Source organism: Aulonocara sp. 'chitande type north' Nkhata Bay, linkage group LG20, assembly GCF_057382095.1.
Source record: "Aulonocara sp. 'chitande type north' Nkhata Bay isolate Kocher_YH1m ecotype deep benthic linkage group LG20, A_spYH_male_GT1.1, whole genome shotgun sequence".
NCBI classification, from domain to species: Eukaryota; Metazoa; Chordata; class Actinopteri; order Cichliformes; family Cichlidae; genus Aulonocara; species Aulonocara sp. 'chitande type north' Nkhata Bay.
Window position 1 is genome coordinate 10654641 of NC_141363.1, and position 20844 is coordinate 10675484.

The following is a 20844-nucleotide window of genomic DNA, read 5'->3' on the forward strand; positions in this document are numbered from 1 at the left end:
GAGTTCAGTTGTCACTCAGAAGACGATAGCATGAAAGTAACCTTAGCATGCGTTACATTGATTAATTAACTACGGAAATAAGCACAAAGAGGTGACTTAAAGTAGGCGTAGTTCACAAGTGGCAGTCAAAGTAATAAAACGCAGAGTGTGAGAAAAATCAGTTCTACTAACAGTAAAATGTGGGTTAACTTTAAAACTTGTTAGCTATCGCAAGCCCCTAGAAAAAAAAAGTCGAGTGGCTAAAGCTAATGCACAGCCATAGGGTAACTGCACTAGGTTAACCGGGCTGTTCAGTGACTGAGGTTACACCGCTTCGCTGTTTTTTTGGCGTTAGCACTATAGTCCCGAGCTAGTGTCGGTCGCTAACACTGACATTAGTCCTATATTGCTAGTTTGGAAACCAGTTGTGTTGGTGGGCAGGATAATGTTAGCAAGCTACTGCAGGCGGCGTTAGCTTTAGCAAAACAAGTGCTTTGAGTCAGCTGACTGCCTGCTGAAAGCTGCCAACAGACCAGTGATGGATCAACTGAAAGTAAAGGATCGTATATTGGAAAATATCTCATTTTCTGTTAAGAAGGTAAGCGCTGCTGGGGTTGGTTACCGCTAAAATACTGCCAGACATTTTCGCGTTAAGATTTTTCACACGTTTGAATCACTATAGCTAACATTAGGTCATCTTTTGTCTGCTAAAGAGGGCAACTTTCAAGTCAGGAGGACACAGGAGGGCCTTGCCCCTACTGATAAAGAGAAAATAGCGCAGTAGATGTTTCATATAATGTTTTATGGCTCCAGCTCTCAGTTAAGTAGAAGTTTGTGTCTTTTTTGGCTATGGTAACAAAAGTGACACCAAGCCCCTGTGTTTGTTTACTGCGGCATCTGTTATAAACATACCTGCAACCATAAATCCGACACATTTGTAGCAAAAGAGGTCAGTGGATCTTTGCTCTTGATTTTAAATGTAAGTAATGGGCCATTTTGGAAGTCATGTGCAGATCTGCTAGGTGTTGTGGAACATTTCCTATAACCTGACAGACAGCATTGCACCGTCTTCCTTCTTCTCTCCCAGTTAGCTTTTGCATTCGTTTTCAAAAACCACGTTTTTCTATTTAATGATTTATTTTTTGTCATTTTATTTATTGTTTTATATCGTTTTATATTATTACTGTTATTTATATATTTAATCTTCTTCCCCTTGACATTTTCATTTATCTGTGTTGTATTTTCCAGTCCAAATCACCAGTCCCATAATCGGGTGTTTGAATTAGAAAAATTCCATATTTGTTTATTCCATCAAGCAAATATTTGTGTTTCACCAGGTTTTACCCTGTAATTTACCATGTTCATATGTTTTATTGGACTGACACCTAAAGGACTGTAACAGTGCTTGTAAGCAGATATTCCTCAAGCTTGTGGGCAAATGTACAGTGTTTACCTCTGACAAACATTAGTCATGTGAATAAAGTCACAGGAAATAAATGATCGTTTTTTTCTTGAGTTGCAATCCTCAAACCCCAAAGCGCACACAGTTTGTTCATGCTTTGGTATTTTAATACATTATATTAGGTTCAGGATTAAGTTCAAGGGGCTTTGCAGGTCAGTCCAGGACAATGAAACAGTGTTGCCTGTCACTATTTGGTCCTCGGTGCCAGCACATGCGATTTGAAGTGAAATAGTCACTACAAGGATAGAAGTGGCACCGCTCATCACTAATCACATTGAAGACCAATCACGTGAACACTGTATGAACTAAAGCCTGTTTAGTACCTCCTGTCCCTATTATAGGTAACAAGAAATACATGCATATCCTATAGCTAGCTGAAGTCTCCAGCCCAGAGTCAAAGATATTTTATGAAGTCTGTGCTGCAGCCAACTTACCTTGACTGTCAATGTAAATCATGAAAGGCGAACTTTCTTGGCAAGTCCTTGACTTGGCTTAAATTCCTTGGTTAACTGTGTGTTGTATTGTATGATTAATTTTCTTGAGACCTTGTCCTAAATGTTATTCATGCAGTGTTGATGGCATCCATAAATATACTTTAACTTCATCATCAATTATATTGCTTTAGTTTCATACAACATCATCTTTGATTTCAAACAGATAGTTTGAAATCAAAGATGCCGTTGTGTGAAACTAAAGCAATACAAATAACAGTGAATGACCAGTTTTACAAATTCAGTCATGGGAAGAGGTCCTTTACATGGTTATTGGTGGCTATTTTATTTGTCTAGAGTGAATGAACAACAAAACAAACCAACGATGTCTCTTCACAGCTGCAGAGTTACTTTGCTGCCTGCGAGGATGAAACTCCAGCTATTCGGAATCACGACCGGGTACTGCAACGGCTCTGTGAACACCTTGACCACGCTCTGCTATATGGGTAAGATGGTCACTAGAAGCAGATTGCACACACTGTACATAAAAGCTACCATGACACCATGATTTGCAAAATTCCCATCAAGCTGAGCATTTTACTTGTTGCCATTTGAGTCCTTTCAAGCTACATGTCAGTGTGTAGACACCCTAAAAGGTTGGTTTCGTCACTCATCCAAATGACTTTTTCAGTCTCAGCTGACTGTAGGTTTCCCCAACCTTAAAAAACAGAACATTTGTACAGTAACTGAGACCAGCCCAATGAATGAACAATGAGCTGTGAGGTCAGTGTCTTGATCATTAATATGCAAATTGTCACAACCGTTGATAAACAACCACCGATCAAAGTCCATTGATCATTGATCAAAGCCCATTTATCATTGATCAAAGGCCATGAGTGTGGAGACAGCTTGTTCGATTTGTCAACAACAAGATGGTCCTGCCCTAAAGCATAGCCTTGTACAAAATAAACATCATGTTCTGTTTCCATAAGACCTGAACCTAGAAACTGAGACCATAAACTCTTCCAGAAAATGTTTACTGAGGCCATGAATCAATGGACGAACAGTCCACTTTTGCTATGCGCTCTGACTTTTTGCAGCTGTGTGAGACTCCCCCTGCTGATGAGGGAGAATGCTGTTTAAAATCTCTTCTGCACTGCTTCAGTTTTCAGATCCAGATGTTGAATAGATCTTTTGTATAAAGTCTATGGATTGAAAGAGCAAACATTTGTATCAGTTGTATTTTTTCTGTGTTTTTCTGCAAGAATTATGTCCATCCATGATATCTGTTACAACTTGTGGATGCTTTTGGTTTCAGTTTACATATACACTTTTCACTGCAGGCTGCAAGACATTTCTTCAGGCTACTGGGTGCTGGTCCTTCACTTCACTAGAAGAGAGGCTGTGCGGCAGATAGATGAGCTTCAGCACATAGCAACCAACCTTGGTCGAAGTGAGGCATCTCTCTTAGACCAGCACACACACATGTGGAGTACTTGGAGAGTAAATTATTACTGAACTATTATGTTTGTTGTTTGTAGGTCGTGCATGGCTATACCTGGCACTGAGCGAGAGCTCTTTAGAGAGCTATCTTCGGCTCTTTCAGGAGAACCAAGCACTGCTGCATAAGTATTATTTCAAGTAAGTCATCTAGTCGTTTGATCCCGATGGCTTAAAGGAAATGAAATGTTGCTAATCAGTTATATTGAAACTGAAACATTGTCTTTTGTGAACACGTCTCACAAATTTTTGTTTTTTAAAAAAATTCTTCACGGGTAGGAACGCACTGGTCTGCAGTCACGACCACCTCACGCTCTTTCTCACACTGGTGTCCGGCCTGGAGTTCATTCGCTTCGATCTGGAGCTGGTTAGCATATACTTGACTACCATATCAATACAAGCTAAATTTCTTAAATGACTGCAGCATAACTATATGTTTTTGTTGGGTCTTGGTGGTTCAGGATGTGCCCTATCTAGATGTGGCCCCCTACATGCCAGAATACTACAAACCACAGAACCTGCTGGACTTTGAGGAAAGACTGCCCAGCTCAGACAGCCTGTCTCTGCACTCCTTCACCTCCCTCACCTCCACCAACCTGGAGTGGGATGATAGTGCCATAGCTCCTTCTAGTGAAGGTAAGGTGTACTTAATGTGCTAATCCGTAGCTAATTTTTATTTCCTGCTTTTCTTACTTTTCTTCAGATTTGATTATGTGTGTTTTAGAGTAGAGAAACAGACTAACTGGTTTTGCAATCTTTGCAACTTTACACGCTATTAATTCTTTAATAGCCCTTAAAGTCAAGATTGAGTAGTCAGTTTATTTTATTTATTGAATTTTTTTTAATAGCCAATAGAAATATGTAGTGTTAGTTTTAAGTGTTGCTGTGTCTGCAGTGTGTGGAATTAGCTCTCGTGTCATTATATTCTGCTCTTCTGCTGAGAGGACATGCAGGCATGGCAGGCTGTATTTTGGGGTTTATGATGTAATCAGGGTTCACATCAGTGCAATCACACACTCATGTGCTTTTGCTCATACTGTGATGTCAGGCTAATGGCATGTCAAAGCAGAAGTTAGTTTGACCTTGGCCTTTTATTACGCACAGATATCAAAGTGCATTTTATCAGCTGACTTGGCGTGCAGATGCCATTTGTCATTGAATATTGTCATCAGGGTGATTGCAGCACTAAGCATTTCCCATTCACACCCCACAAAGCACCAAGCCAGTTCTCCTTTTTTTAGTCTAGTTTTCCGCATTCTGATTCTGTTATTTTGTGTTCCACATATCATGTTGTTTTACTGTTTCTGTGACATTGACTAAGTCTCCTCTCACCTGTCTCCACTCCACCTCTCTCTAATGTTGAATGTTATTCCCTCCTTTTTTTAGATTATGATTTTGGTGACATCTTCCCCGTGTTGCAGTCATTGCCAAGTGCAGACTGGGAAGGTGGGACATTGGTCAACCCTCCCTCTCCTGCCCTACCATGCCTCCTTCCTTCCTTTCCTTCCTACTGTCTGGCATGTTTGTGCTTAAAGCATGCTGGATACTCTACCAGTAAAAACTGCTAGCTGGTGTAAAATATTGTATCTCAAGACACAGAAATACACTTAATGGGAAATGGGTAAGAGTGGTTGAGTTTTATGTAGGTGATTTCAGTTGAATTGTAGGCAAATTTCAATCTGAAGTTTTGTGACACATGACTGACTTTTTATGAATGAATGTGATGTACATTTAATCCCATAGCTGGGAATTTAAAATTGCATTGTGTACATTTAATACAAATTTAAAAGCACAGTGCTTTCTTCCATAATTACTAGGGGTACAACAATACACAAAATTCACGGTTCGGTTTGATACTTTGGTGTCACGGTTCGATATTTTTTCGATACAAAAAAATGTTAATGCCTTTTTAATTTGTCATTTATTAAATTTTCACGGCACATTCCGCACCACATCTCTGTGCGTTCATCATTTGTTTGAAGCCAGCTCACCTCCTGCAACTACTTTTCCGAGAATACGTGCTTCTTTTGTGGTTCGGACTCCTTCTGACATTTCTTTGGAGGTGGAGGAACATCACAGTAATTGCTTAAAGGAGCTTCTTCGACATCTTTAAGAGTTCTAAACAAATGTCTGTCCTCCTCCTGAAAATCTTATGTATGCAAACACGCGTTGCAACTTCTTATCTTGTGCCCGTTTTTTATTTTGACAGCGAATGCGCACCTGCGGACCACTTATGTGCAGCCCTGGTTATTTCGCTTGTGACAGCCCTGACCCGCTACATAGCCCCCACCTAAGGGGTCAGTCGTCCCCAACCTAAGGGGTCAGTCGTCCCCAACGACCCCAACGACCCCCACACAAAGTCCTGCAAATGTCCAGGTGCCTTCTTTTGGTGCACTGGCCGGTCACGAGGGGGGGGGGGAAGTCACTCGGGTCAGAACATGGGGCGCCACCATCATCCCACTTCTGACACCAATGTGGCGAGCTCAGACAACGAGGAGACGGAGGTATCGTTTGGTCTTGCTTCCCGTGAGCTAGCCAGGGAGCACAGCAGCGCAGCAACAGCAACAACAACAACACACAGGGCGCCCTCTGACCCCGGAAGGACACACCGTCGCAGCGAGAGGGCGTCACCCGTCACTATGGCAACATAAACAAAACATAACTGTACAAACAGAACCCGGAACAGCCCTGACCCGCTACAATATATATCCTGCTGCTTTTACACAGGCACTCACATAACGCTCAGCGATTCTCTGCGCGATCAACCTCTCACATGTTTAAGCTTGCTGCAGGAGATTTCACTTGTAATTATCATCACTCACCAATCAGTGCTGTCGCTCTCTATACACAGTTCGCACGATTGCAAAGTGAAACAAGTGAAAGCAAAAAACAAGCGCAAATTCAAACTCGACTTCAATATGTCACATATTGGCAGTGGCTCACCGATGCCAATGACATAATTACCCAGCTACATTTCTGAAAGAATGCAAAAGCATTGACATATATTTTTCCTTCCTACGATAGCCCGACGGGCAGGGCAGAGATAGATTTTGGTAGCCCGACTGGAAAAATCGCTAGCCCCAGGACATCGAGCAGGCGATTTTGCGAGCCCTGTATCTGATTGAGAAATCACTCATCTTTGGAAAAGAGAGTTTATTACAGAGAAATGGCTCTTTCCAAAATAAAAGCTATACTATCCGCTTCTTCTGGGCTATATTCTCAGCAGCATATTAAACATATCAGGTCCCCATAAGGAGAATCATGTGCTAACGGCTGTCTAAATGACTCGGCTAAAGTTTGTAGCATGCTTGTTGTTTTTGTCTGCTTCCGCTTGTCTTTGCACTAGGATGATGTCTGTGTAAATGTGCAGTCATATTTGTTGTGTTCCCACTAGTGCTGTCAGCGTAAATCTCGTTGAAATGATGTTAACGCCACAACACGGCAAATCTCCGTTAACGAGCTACCACGGATCGCCTGTGCATGGGGCTGGACGGCCAACACGTTAATGAGCTAACTGCACTAACACACTAGGTCCCATCCATGTAATTGAGCATTGCATGGCACATCCAACATACTGTTTTACTTTAGTCCATGACCCGCTTACCTTCAGGGTCATACGTCACATGAAAACCAAAATAGTTCCAAACGCCAGATCTGAATGAGGGTGGGGGAGGTTCAATTTGCCATGTTGCAAGGAGAGCTTAACTTCTGTCTCGCTAGCTTGCCCTGCGCTCAGTGAATCTGCGTTCGACTACTCAGCCTAGGCTGTACTGTCGAGCGCAGATCCACTGAGCGCTCAACACAGACAGCATAGTCAGAAGGAAAGTTGATAAAATAAATAAAAAATTTATTTTGTATTGTTCGATACATATGCGTACCGAACCGAAAGCACTGTATCGAACGGTTCAATATCGATACGAGTATTGTTGCACCCCTAATAATTACAAAAGTGAACCTCATAGAAAAGGTAGCATTTAATAAACACACGCATAGGACATAGGTACTTCCAGCTGAAAGACTTTAGTAAAGCTTTATTAAATAATCATATTAATTCAGTTAGAAGAGAGGCTTATTTTACAGGAAGGTCATCATAAACATTGACTAGTAAGTTTGTTTCACCTGGGAACTCGGTGTTGGGTGGGTTATAAATGAGTACAAAATTATAAGCCCCACTATGAACATTTTTGTTTTTAAAATTATTTTCCGAGTGCTGTTAAACAGGCCAAAGATTTGTTTTAATGCAGCTTTTCCAAACATCCTTGTTTTATTTTAGATGCTTTCATTATTTTACACAGAGAACAAAATTATTTCACAAAAACTACCAGGGTCACAGTTATTAGCTCTCCTGATGCTAAAAGTCAGTTGTGTATCTTTTTTGCTGGATAACAGCCTGCAGGAGTTTGTTTCACGTCTGCTGAGCAATCCCAGTTCATTTTTCTTTTGCGATTCTCTCAAGCTCCTCCAGATTCGATGGTCTTCTGGCATGGATCTCAATCTTCAGTTCATCCCACAGTTTTTGAGGACTCAAGTCAGGCTTTGTACAGGCCAATCAGTAACATTCACTTTGGTTAACTGGAGGTAGTTCATCTCCAGGAGCGACTTATGTTTGGATTAATGGTGTCAGACCCAGTTTTGCTGCGGCCTGCTTGAGGGTTTCTTTGAAAATCTTCACATATCCTTCTTTCTTTAGGATTCCTTTCACCTTGATGAGATTCGCAGTACCAGAAACACTGAAGCATACCTACTTCCTCATACTCCCACCACTGTGTTTCACTGCACATAAGTTTTTCTTGGTCTACAACCTCACAGTCCATTCCTGTGCAAGGTTCTAGTGATCGTCTTCTTTGAGAGTACAATTCCCGACTCGGTCTTTGAAATTGTTCCCTTGCTACCTCAGCCAGGTTTGTTCTGTGCTGTGTCGCTCTCTTTGAATTTCTTGATGATAGTTCTCACTCCAGTTCATAACACTTTAGAAATGCTTTGTATATCCATCTCCTGGTTTGTGAGCGTCAACAATTGTTTTTCTTGAGTCTAACAGATTTTTTTGTGTTTTTGGCATGATGATTTCTCAAGTGACAGCTCAAACCCTCGCTGAAGTTTTTATACTGTGTAAACTGGAAGATAACCCTCAGCTTTAACTTGATTTTCCTTTGACTATCACAAAGTTAAAGTAGTTTGTGCTATGGCTCAGTAAAAAGGTCAGTTTTTCAGGAGGCTAATAATATTGATCCTGGATTTTTTTTCCCCTGAAATAATAATGTTATTGTGTGCAAATTGAACTTATCTATGGTTTCTAAAAAAAACTAGTATGTTTAGAAATGTGTTGAAAAATTCCTTGCTCTGTTTTAAAAAAAGGACATTTTTGACATAAGCTTTAAATGTCATAGTTGGACTAATAATTTTGCCCTCATTTGTATTTGCTTCCGTCATGTTGTGCATGTGTTACTTGTTGGGAGAATGGTCCCTGTGCTCACTATGCCTTATTATTTACCACAGCAAGAGATGCTCCTGAAGTAGCTGTAACTCGCCTCATTGAGTCTGTCTCCGGTACACTGTGTGTCTGTCTGTCTGGCATACCATTTTGTGTAATGTTGTCCTGTGTCATGCGTTGCACTGGCCTAGGTTCAGCTAAGCTGTAGTGTAAGGTGATGATCGTTCTTGGTCGCAGAGTTCAAATGAGCTTTTACTATATTTTACCACATGTGTATACATTAAGCTCCCGCATGCACACGCAATCTGCAAATGTGAAATTTGTCACAGTTCATTCCACGGACAAAAAATTATTGGTCCGAACATCGTTTGTTTGGAGAAATCTTCAAAGTCGTCTAACTCTTTAAGCTGTAGTCCTATTTGCTGACATCAGGGCTGAGATACTCCAGGTTTCTGTCATGCACAGATGTTCTAGTTCTTAATACCTCAATTCCAGATATCCACCTTTTAGAAAAAGCAGGATGCTGTTGGATAACAAATGCTATTCTCCTTTTGCAGAGCCATCCTAGCTGCCAATGGCTCTCTATATTCTTGACAAAGCATGCTTATTCCATTTTCTGAAGCTTTGATGAGAATATAATTGTCAAATGCAGCTTGTACAAAAACACAACAGTCATTATTAATAACCCTAATGTCAAATACTGATTCCTCTAAATTATTCAGACATATCCATGTATCATCTAACTCTGCCAGCTACAGTGATAAAGCTTGACCTAGGTCTGTGCCTGTGAAAAGAAAACCTCTGCCTGTGTGCCTAACTGAGCTCTTACTTGTTGCATTTTGTGCTTTTTTTGACTCTGCCAAAGGCCTACCAAGAACTCTGCAGTCTCTAACATTTGTTGTGCTACACAGGTGAAGGAATACACGCACTTTTTTGTGGCGCTGTTTTGTTGGTCACTTCTCACATTCTGATAAAAATGCATGAATAGAAAGAATTCTCCTTCACATTACTTCTTTGTAGTATTTGCTACCAAACCAACAGGACGGTGCAAACGAAAAAATTCTGTGTATTTCTACAATGGTGTCAATGTAAATGTAGTAACTGCTGCTGCTTTTGCATGAAATAATTGAATCTCTGTGCCTTTTCATGGTAGAGGGTGACCTGACTGACCAGGCAAGCTGCCCACGATCCAGTGGCTCTGATCCACAGACGGTCATAAGCGACACTGTGGTGCTTTCTACCACTGTGAGGGTGAAGCTACCGCCTGTGTCTCCTCACAGTCCCACATTCAGACACAACCCGTTCAACGAGGACTCTGACACCAATACCTCAGCTGACGTCACACCAGTTCATGTGCCTAGCCGCCACAGTAGCACCACCACAGGGGATGACACGGAGATCAACAGCAATGAGCTTGAGGTTATTAGGTAGGGTAGATACAGCTTCCGTTACTGGCATGCACATATTTCTGGTGTTTTGAACAAGCGCTAACGCCTCTGTTGTTCCAGGATGGCAAAACGAAGGAAACCAACAAAGAAGAGACGTGGAAAGAGCTTTACAGATTCCATCAGCAGCACCCATAACTCCATCTCCTCTGAACAAGTGGAAATGGAAAGTAGCATCACTTCAGTAGATGCTGATTTAGTTAACTGCTCTATAGTGAAGCTGTATGATGAAGGAGAGTTGAGGAGAAGCCGGCTTGGATCAGAGGTTCTGGATGAAGGACGTGATGATGGAACAGGCCTGCGACTCCCAGAGATGGCAGACACCTCCATGGACAGCTTGGGCCAACCGCTGTGTGACGTCATTGACCAGCTCAATGGGACTCTGGATCGAGAGGACACCTGGGAACATCCAGAGGAGGACAAAAATAGCAAATGCTCTTATCGGAGCTCCGAGCCTCCTGCGCAGCAGCCCTTTCGTAAGGATTCAGGGGGTAAACCACCTGATCCGGCCCCAGGAGAGACCTCTTGCTCCCCTCTGGCCAAAAGCCCCGGCTTCCTGCCGACCTCTCCTGTTCCTGCAGACGTTTGCTGCTTTACCCCCAACAGTCCAGACTCTGCTCCCACGCGTGGTAGCCACCATGACTCTACAGAGCTTAGCCAGTCACAAACTTTTTCAGGTGGCCTTGAAGATGAAAGAGAAGCAGAAGCGATTGCAGGACAAGAACCCGTCATGAAGGAGGAGGAAGACGCACAAACAGACAAAGAGACTTTTAAAGCTGAAGAAACAAAACAAGTATTACAAGAGGAGAAGCTTAGTCCCTCTGAAAGTTCTCATCCTGCAGAGTTTAAGTAAGCAGCTGAACAAAATGAGCTGTTTGTTGTTATATCGTTGTTTAATGTTTGTTTAATAGTGTTCGTCATTCAAATTTCAGGGTGGACAACAATCACTTGCTGCTGCTTATGATTCATGTGTTCAGAGAAAATGAGGAGCAGCTCTTCAAGGTAAAGACTGAGAGAGAGTTTTTTTTATTGTCTTTAAGGGATGGTGGTTTTAGTGTTGTTGCACCTGCTGGTTTTGACATCAGAGAAGTGGATACAGGTTATGTTTCACACTTTACACCAACCCTGTAAACAAAAACCTAAATTGATTCCAATTTCTTCAAAAATCATCATGTAACAGAGTTAAGTAACATTGATAATCAACAAATGTAATGAAGCTGCTGATGAACTGCATCCCTCTAAAAGTCCTGTGTGGATTATGTCATTTATCTAACATCGACATCATGTCGTAGGCTGCTTTACAGCAGACAGTTTCCAACACTTGTCTCAGCTTTTTCTTTGCGTTTTCAGATGGTGAGGATGAGCACAGGTCACATGGAGGGGGACCTTCAGCCTCTTTATCTGCTGCTGACTGACTGTTACATCTACCTGCTTAGAAAGGGTGAAAGTCTTGTCTGTAATAAGGGATGAACGAGTCCAAAACTTAAACTGGGAATTAATAATAATGGCATTTGTTCCCACAATATATATTTAAAGTATATATTTAACAGTTGTGGGAACAGTGGTGTCCAAGTTTCACAATTTCAAGTTTTATTGTCGTTACTCAGTAAAGACACATATTTCCCTGAACATTCAAAATCTTCCTTTACTGTCCACAAAAGATGCCAAAGAGAAAAAATGAACACATAAATAATATAAATAGGATGCACAATCATTTGAAAACAATAGAAAAGATTAGAAATATCAGCAAATGAGAAACACAGAAGAAATAGAAGATTTACATACAAAACTATATAAATAAAATAAAAGAATCTAAGCTGACATATTTATATAATTTAGAGTACTACATCAGCTTAATGTGCTGTAGTAGGATAGCAGTGCCTGTATTTGGGCTGCACATAATGTTTACACATGAGATTAACATTTCTGCATGTCTCATATTCCTCCGCAGGTGCAGCAGAGAAGCCCTACACAGTAGAAGATGCTGTTTCTTATAACGAGCTGGACTACATATCAGTAAGCTCTTAATTACAGAAGTTGCATGTTTCTATTACGCAGCACGCAGTTACCTCATCATATTATATTGGTAAATGGCCTGTATTTGTAAAGCGCTTTTCTAGTCCCTAAGGACCCCAAAGCGCTTTACACATTCAGTCATCCACCCATTCACACACACGTTCACACACTGGTGATGACAAGCTACATTGTAGCCACAGCCAGCCTGGGGCGCACTGAGGCGCCCCAGGGCGGGTTAGGTTTAGGGTACATCGCATACAGACTACATGCTCTGAGTTGTGAAGCCAAACATGACAGTTTTGTTTCTGATGATGTCATGATGTCGTTTTCATTTAGGTGGGCCTCGACCAGCAGACAGTAACTCTGGTTTGCACCAACAGACGAAGAAAATTCCTGTTGGACACAGCTGACACCTCGCTGACAAGGTGCCTCATATTTGTTTTTACCAGTTTAGCTCCACGCAGTGTCTGACATGTACAGTATTTACGTCCGTCTGACATGATTATGTCTTTGCAGCATGCCTGCGCAGTCTCTCCTTTCATATTTGCATGCATGTATGGGCTTACATGTCAGAAATCAAATAATCTGCACTGAAATGAAGACTCTTCTGTGACTTAAGTTAATTTTATGTCCAAAGCAGGAGGCTAAATAAGTATTTCCATCCAACTGTAAGGATGTGAGCCGGAGAGATACTGACTTTATAGAAGCACGAAGGTTACACCACCAAATGGTTGTTAGTCCCGCCTCCTTCTGACCTCAAGTCAATTTCTTCTTGACTTTTAGTTGGTTCCTGACTAGTCTCAAGTCAGCTATGGTAAAAGGATGTCGAGAGCCTCCGTACCCCTCAGTTCTGACAGACGCCACCATGGAAAAACTGGCGCTCACCAAATTTGTCTCCCAGGAGTCTCACTCCGAGGTAAAGTAACTTTAAACATGATGATCACATTCATTTCAATCATTACTGATATATAAAAAAGAACTTCCTGGTCCACCTGTTCAGGTAGGAGTACATATATGTACATATTTCATCCTCTAGAGTACATATTTATACTAAAATAACCACTTTCCTTCAAAACAGCTTAGCATCCCTAACATCAAATATCATAACCCCAGTTTCAGTTGGGGCACTGTGTAAAATGTAAATAAAAACAAAATGCAGTGACTTGCACATCTCATAAACCCATTAATCACAGTAGAAGATCAAAAACATCTTCATGATTGTTTTTCTTCGTAGGGTTGTAGAATAATTGAGAGTCCCTGCTTTATTGCTTTCATATTTCTTGGCAGACTTTAAAAGAGGTGGCTAACTGATCCTTACCTGTGTTCCCAGGTATCTGAAGTGTCTATTAAACTGTATTCACTGGTTCACTGGGAGGATCCTATGGACATGACTTTATCTCCCCAAGGTGGTCCACCAAATCTTGGAGGATTTTCCAGCACAAAAGAAGGGTCTCTGCAGTATCGGTCTGGAACTACATACCTGGGTAAAGAGCAGTGGAAGAACTGCTACCTCGTTCTCAGGTACGAGCAGGTTGTTGTCTCCTTATTTTAATATCAAACATTAACCCTCAAGCATTGTGTGTTATCAGTTTTCTGAGGTCTCTTTCCTTGAAAAAGCAAATAAACCACTGATAAGCATTAACACCACTGACATACTTTTATGAGTACTATGTGCAAAAAGTGTAGATTACATTTACCATACACCTCACTTCCTTCTATTCACTTTAGCAGTCATAGTGAACTGTATGTGTTTAATGTGTCTTTTGTTAAGTTGAATGTAACTATGCTCTCTTGTCATGCAGTAATGGGATTCTGTACCTGTATGCAGAAAGAACAGATGTGACCCCCTTGCTCTCAGTCACCATGGGGTAGGCTTCATATGCAGATTCTTCAAAATCCATGAAGCAAATGTCCAAAGACACTGAAGTTCACTGGTATATTTTTCTCATGTCGTTTGTATTCTCTCACTTCTCTCACTCTCACTTCAAAAGAGGAGAGCACTGTGGAGGCTGCCGTCGCTCAAACAACACAGAACGTCCACATGCTTTCCAAGTCATCCTGACAGAGCGCCCTCCGCTGGTGCTCAGTGCAAACAACGAGCAGGACATGGCTGAATGGATGCAGTTACTCTGCCAGTCTGTGTCTAAAGGGGTGAGAAGAGAAAGATAGTAAACACAGCCTGTTCATTAGTGCTCATGAGGTTCACCCAACCATAAAAAAACTCTTTAAAGAGCAATGGTTATGGTCTATTTTAGATATTAAAAGAGGAAGTGCATTATTTTCCTTCTATGTATCGGCCATATTAAAATGACATACAACCACCTTGCTTCCAGGTCATTCCTCAGGGTGTCTCCCCCACCCCGTGTATCCCATGTTGTCTCGTGGTGACAGACAAGAAGCTGCTGACTTGCCATCAGGACTGCCAGACGAGTTTCTTTCGTTCACTGGGCAGCGCTGACATCTGTGATGTCATCGCTGTCAGCCTGGAGGCAGACATGGCGTACTGTGTTATTGTGAGTGACCATTTCTAAAGCTGGTGTTAGTTTTGCTAACATGGCTTACCAGTGTAATCTCTGTCCTATACTGGAAATTGTACAGCACTGCTGGAACCACTGGAAATTGTATCATAATTTAATGAATGTTGATAAAACTCATGCTTGAGCCGATTACAGCCGTTGCCTTCGAGGTAGTCAAGAACTGTTGCACTGCTGATCTGGTGGAACTAAAGTTTACAGAATGTGCCATCAGATTTCAGTTTGAGGGGTTACCTCATTTTCTCTCAAATGGTAAATAGACTCATTCTTCTACAGCTGTTTTCTTCTCAAGCTCTAAAAACACTTTGTATAACACACATAAATTCATACAAGCAGTTTTTTTTGCCTGAGTGCTTTCTATGAACACGCTTCAGGGTTCAGTATCTTGTCCAAGGACACTTTTGCATGCAGACTGGAGGAGCCAGGGATCGAACCACCAACCTTGCACTTAGTAGATGACTTACTGTCACGGCTGCCCCATGTACATTGCATAAATTACATTTCACTGCTTTAACACTTTTTTAACACTATAATAAGCATCACTGTTATTCTCCAATTTGTTGGTAGGAGTTTGCAGCTGATCGGGCACAGTTCCTCCCGCCCTGGGTTTTGTACTTCAGCGGCTGTGGAGAAAGAGATCGATTGCTGCAGGCTTTGGACGACGCATGGAAGGCCATTTTTCAGGTAACAACATCGCTTAGTCTGTCAATTGTTGTGTGTTTAAGAAAAAATAGAGCAACTGTGCAGCCAGTGAAGATAACTACTGTCAGGATGTAACCCTCATGCACCCTCTCCGCACACAGGTTGAGCTTCCTCACAGAGACGTTTCTGATCCATTGGTGCAGAAACGCTGCGGCGAGGCACTCGAGCTGATGAAGAGCGCCTGGCAGAGAGCCGACAGTCTGGCTCGAGGCAGAGCCCAGCGTGAACCGTGGTGCTGACAGACACGCACGTGAATATCTATACATTTGCGTGTGTTTGCAGCCACTGAGTCTGATAGTTTGACAGGATGGGGTGTAACAGTTTGTGCCACTGCGTAGTCATAAACTAAAAGACTTATAAACCAACGAGATGTGATGTGGCTTGTGATGAACCTCTGATTCTTAAATGTAATCAGAGAAACTTCCTGTTGTAGAAGCACTGCGTGATGCACATCACATTGCAATGATGCAAGACTGCAGAGTCTTATAGTAGCCTGATAAAACAGCATTATAACTCACTATCTTGGTATTCCTCACACATGGGAGCAGTGTAGACTGAGTCATGCCAAATCAAAGACATTTGCTGTCACATGATTTGACAATTGAGATATAGATAGAAAATGATAATTACATTATTTAGCAGATTGGAGAAGCTTGATGGAGACACAGAACAATTACCAGAAGCTTCTCTGTAACATGAGAGTTTTATGCACGCACATATACAAAGCCATTAATGAAACAGGAAATGGTTGGTTGTTGGTTTAGTAAAAAGTTGACACTCCATAGCCGGAACTTTCTGCACAGCTCACACACCCGTGTTAAGAAAAAGTCACTTGTTGCTTATTAACACTTAGAAAACGTGCTTCTGAACCATAATGGTGGCGTATCATCAGTGCAAACATACAGCACTGCACAGTATCATTGCATATTCACTGACGGTTACATATTTGTTGTGTACGTTTGGGATTAAATTTCGGTTTGTCAGTAAGTAGTTACTCTGAAGTATTGTCACATACACACAGCACATCATCGGGAGAGAATGAGGATATCCGAATACTTAAAGCTTGCACTGTTACATAACATGCTCATGGCTGCAGCATCTGTCCGAGTTCTCACTTTATCAGTTTTAACATTTTCATTCAGATGAAAATAACTTCTTTCAGGAAATACAACAAACTTGCCTTTTCTCCACTCTGCAGAGATGGAGGTTTCCATGCTGACTTGCACTTTTTTTCCCAGTTTTTTAAGCGGTACTGGTTGTGGAATTGCATTAACATGCCATGTTTTATTTTATTTCCTTTTTAGAGAAAATGGGAACAGTTGTTACCAAATTATCCAGTTTGGAGGTTTGTTTTTGTTTTGTAATGGAGGATTTAAGGTTTGGGTGAGGAGTTGTTTAATAACTGAGAGCTAAAGAATGTTTTGACTTCTCATTTTTATTTTGCACCCGTAGTTTATGCTGTACTGTAAGTTCTGGCCACACATCTAGATTATAACATGCCTGCGTCCTCTGCACTAGTCCCAAAGTAGGACCATGTTTGAGGTTTAAAATCCTTCAAAATTTTACAGTCTAGAGCCTTTTAAATAATAGCCTGTTACATTAGCTAATGGTAAAGCCTTAATCTGGCAAGAATACATAATTACAGGACAAATTTAGAAAAAAAAAAGCCTCCTTACTTGGCATAGAAATGATTGTCCGGAGACATGAATAATGCATGTTTGTCTTTAGTATTGAGCCTGATTAGAGGGTTAAAGTGCTGCTGCATGTGCCGTGTGACTGCTCTTTCTGGAAGGCTGAGATAAATATGAGGTTTTCTTTGTGATGACAATGTTGCCTTTTTTAGCAGAACTGAATTAAATTGCCAAATTATTAAATTTAAGCATCAGGTTTTTTTCTTTTCTTTCAGCAATGCCTTACACTTTATAATTTCACAGGGTCTAAAACAATCAACGTTTTCATTCTGGGAGAAATGTCAATGCTTGTGCTCGATGTAGGTCTGTGGGTCATATACGTCTTACCACTACTTACTGTTGAATATGTATGGAAATGTTACCCAAGCCCTATACACATGTCACTGTGTTGCTCTCATGTCCGCATTGATTTGTATTTTAAGCTCTTCTAAGTGCCCCATGTTCTCTTTCACCTTCTGCTTTTATTTATTCATATATATAATTTTTATTTTATTTTATTTTATAAAGAAATCTAATCTCAGGTGAAAAGGGTACTTCACATCAGAACACTCACCAGTTGCTTCTTCTTTTTTGAGCATTTTATTACTATTATTATTATTAATATTATTTAATTTTTTTCTGCTTTGCAGCAGTCCTTTTTAAATTTTCTGCTTTCCTTTTGGTTCCTCCCTTGTGCTCGGTGCATTAAGAAGTGATTTTGCACACATGGACGGCTGCAGAGTGATGTCAACTGTTGGAAAAGGTTTTCTGGAGAAATCCTTTTATATTTTAATGGGTTCCAAAATAGGGTTGGTTGGCAGTGCAGTTAAATTCGTCTCCCACAGTGGGAAAGAAGCATTGCAATATTTGGACTTACTTGAAATGTTTGTCGGATGATTAATAATGAATGTGTTTAAGAGTTGGAGAATATGAATTGTATATAACGAGAAAGTCAAAGTTAGTCCTTTTAAGCAGTGTTTTTGCAGGTGAGACATTGCTGGCCAATGATGGAAGACATCTTTTAAGTAATGCATTATGCAAAAGCGCCTTTTGATTTTTGTTTACTGCATGTAATATTTTTATTGTGTTTAGCATTTTTATTAAAATGTACATGAAGCACTAATCAAACATAACAGTCCCTGAACTCCCACTTGGAGAAGTGCATGTCCTGAAGGTTTTATACTGTTCATTTAATGTAACGAATGTACAAATAAATCTTTGTGAACTGTAACCGAACCCCGTCTCCTGTGGTGTCATGTCCTCTGCTTTTAGTATGCCTGTTTGTGTTTTTTAACAGCTGCCTTTTTGTCACAGGTCACGCCAGTGAAATATGGTGCAATACAGTGGAGTCATGAGGGCAGTTGTGTTAGCGCAGGAACAGAATATTCACGGGTAAGAGGGCATCTTAGGTCACTATGCTTTTAGGAAGTGTAACACAAAATGTGTTCCCATTGTCTGTGATTGCTTTAGATACATTTCTTGTGTATGTTTGCTCAATTAATAGTTTGTTTTTGTAGTGCCTATGACATGCTGCTTGGTGATTTGTATTACCTCTACAAAGGAGATTATGTTTTGAATGAAGTCTTGAATGAGTTCTGTTGAGACCTAGTAGGGGTGTAGAGTGGGCTCATGTTAGCAATCTATTCAAATTTGGCATACTTCCCCTTCAAAGTCCACTCAATAACTTATTGGTTGAAAATTGACTTAGCAACTATGATTCTTAAAAGTGTGTTGTGTATTGTCAACTTAAAGAAAGTACCATGTAAAGATTTAAAATATCATGTTACATTTGACCTCTGACCTTTTCTTCAAGCCCAGTAGATTGAGCTGAAGGTCAAAGTGATAACAATGCTATGTAGAGCTTAAATAGATATTCATTTGTAATTTTCTGTACTTTACACACATTTAAAAAGAACAAATAAAACAAAATGAATAAGTGAATAAGATACAATACTAATCCCTTAAAAAGTAAACACTACTTCAGTCACTTCTTCTGTGTTTTAAATCAAAGTGTTCAAATGTTTTCTGACCAAATGTCACACTGAGACAGTGACAGATGAGCTGTTACATATTCATAGTTTGCCATTTCAGTTACTCTAATTTCTCTGACACACCTGCAGAGGTCATACAAACAGTTTGCATCCAAGCCTGATGTCAACCAAAGTGTACAGGGATGTCTATATGGTGTGTGTGTTGCGGGTAGTGAGTAACTTATGACTGAAACACCCAAAGTGCTTTTATGTGAACCCAAGTTATTTACTTTTGGCAGAGCAAATATGGGTTTTAAGTTCGGAGCACCTTGCAAATGCTCAAAGTGTCGATAAACTTAAAGGATGTTTGGTATCAGCTGACTCAGTTTGTAGTGAAAGGAAGACGTTCAAGATAGCATCAGATACAATCCAGAGTACATGTTAACAACTTCCTTTATTGCTGATAATAATTTTATAGTTGCTAGGGCAACCGTTACCACTGGTCTTGTTCAGAGGTATCTTTATTATTTAGTAGTACAGTAATAGTGTGCTTGTGAGGTTACCATGAAAAAGAAAGCTGTGAACTCTTTGTAGTAACACAGTTTCAAAATCATAAATAGGGTTAGAAGTTGAGACTGAAAGACTTGAAACCAAATGTAAACCATTACAAAACAGCATCACTGATAGAAAAGGAGGCTGTGATGGCTTATGGCGAAAAAAGAGGAAAGATGTTGATGTTGGATCGATGTTGGGTAAAATATCAGGGGTTTTGACCTCTAGGGAAATTCACAGGAAAAAGTTTAATATGAAAATGAAGATTATGTGCTGTGCCCTAAAGGTTTGTTGTGGATAGCTAAGGTGAAGCTCCAGAGCAAGGGTCTCGAACTCCAGGCCTCAAGGGCCCGGTGTCCTGCAGGTTTTAGATGTGTCCTTGATCCTACACAGCTGATTTAAATGGCGAAATTACCTCCCCAACATGTCTTGATGTTCTTCAGAGGCCTGTTAATGAACTAATCATTTGATTCAGGTGTGTTAATGCAGGGTGAGATCTAAAACCTGCAGGACACCGGCCTCCGAGGCCTGGAGTTCATGACCACTGCTCTAAAGCGTCTTTCAAACTCGCCAGTGTTGGCTCCGGCATTGCATTAAAATCCACTCAAAGATACTGGTGATGTCATCATTGTTTTTAAAATAGAGTTTCCCTTTGACAGCACGACTCTGGTTACTGTATGTGTTGTGTTATTCCTTCATACATGTCTCACAGGTTCGACTCTGCTCTGACTGCAGCACTGCAAACAGCATGAAAAGCAGGAAGGCTGCTGGAGGTGGTGTGCCAAAAAGTGACTTAGTTTTATATATCCTTTATTTATCTAGCTAAAAAGTCTCATTGGCAATAATTAATTCATTTATTTAGTTCTTCATTTTATATATAACCTCTTCATTCATCCTGTTGACTACAGTATTTCTACCATTATTAGCAAAGTTATTACACATAAAAAACACACAGAAACATCACTTTTTAGCTAAAAAAAAAACCAACCTCCTGGTACATGTGGGGCTTCTGGACTCTGAGTATAAACCAACAGCATTTTTAAGTGCGCACAGTTTGTTCTGCGCTTTGAGAAGATCACGTGGGGGTGGTGCTTCATCCTCGTGTAATTTATGTTAATTATCTGCAGAATTTCAAACCAGTTCAGTGAAGTA

At 40.7% G+C, this 20844-nt stretch overlaps 1 protein-coding gene across 2 annotated transcripts; it reads left to right on the forward strand.

Moving 5' to 3' along the window:
- plekhm2 (pleckstrin homology and RUN domain containing M2) lies at positions 1-18415 on the forward strand. 2 transcript variants are annotated; one of them, XM_086277187.1, is made up of 20 exons: positions 1-577; positions 2272-2378; positions 3216-3325; positions 3414-3513; positions 3652-3739; positions 3834-4008; positions 4759-4818; positions 9957-10230; positions 10312-11097; positions 11181-11250; positions 11599-11689; positions 12200-12264; positions 12601-12689; positions 13048-13180; positions 13595-13785; positions 14067-14132; positions 14256-14415; positions 14598-14777; positions 15366-15482; positions 15602-18415. In XM_086277187.1, the coding sequence occupies exons 1-20, from the start codon at positions 518-520 to the stop codon at positions 15737-15739; spliced, it is 3060 nt and encodes a 1019-aa protein (XP_086133313.1). In that variant the 5' UTR covers positions 1-517; the 3' UTR covers positions 15740-18415. The 2 variants fall into 2 exon arrangements, with proteins under 2 accessions (XP_086133313.1, XP_086133314.1); XM_086277188.1 differs by lacking the exon at positions 4759-4818.
- Positions 18416-20844: the final 2429 nt, after the last annotated feature.

Excerpts from the sequence above, each read along its gene's own strand:
- plekhm2 (XM_086277187.1), top strand. The coding sequence starts at position 518 with ATGGATCAACTGAAAGTAAAGGATCGTATATTGGAAAATATCTCATTT. Across the intron at positions 11,690-12,199 it reads CATCTACCTGCTTAGAAAGG|GTGCAGCAGAGAAGCCCTAC; the intron begins GTGAAAGTCTTG and ends ATTCCTCCGCAG. Across the intron at positions 13,786-14,066 it reads AACTGCTACCTCGTTCTCAG|TAATGGGATTCTGTACCTGT; the intron begins GTACGAGCAGGT and ends CTTGTCATGCAG.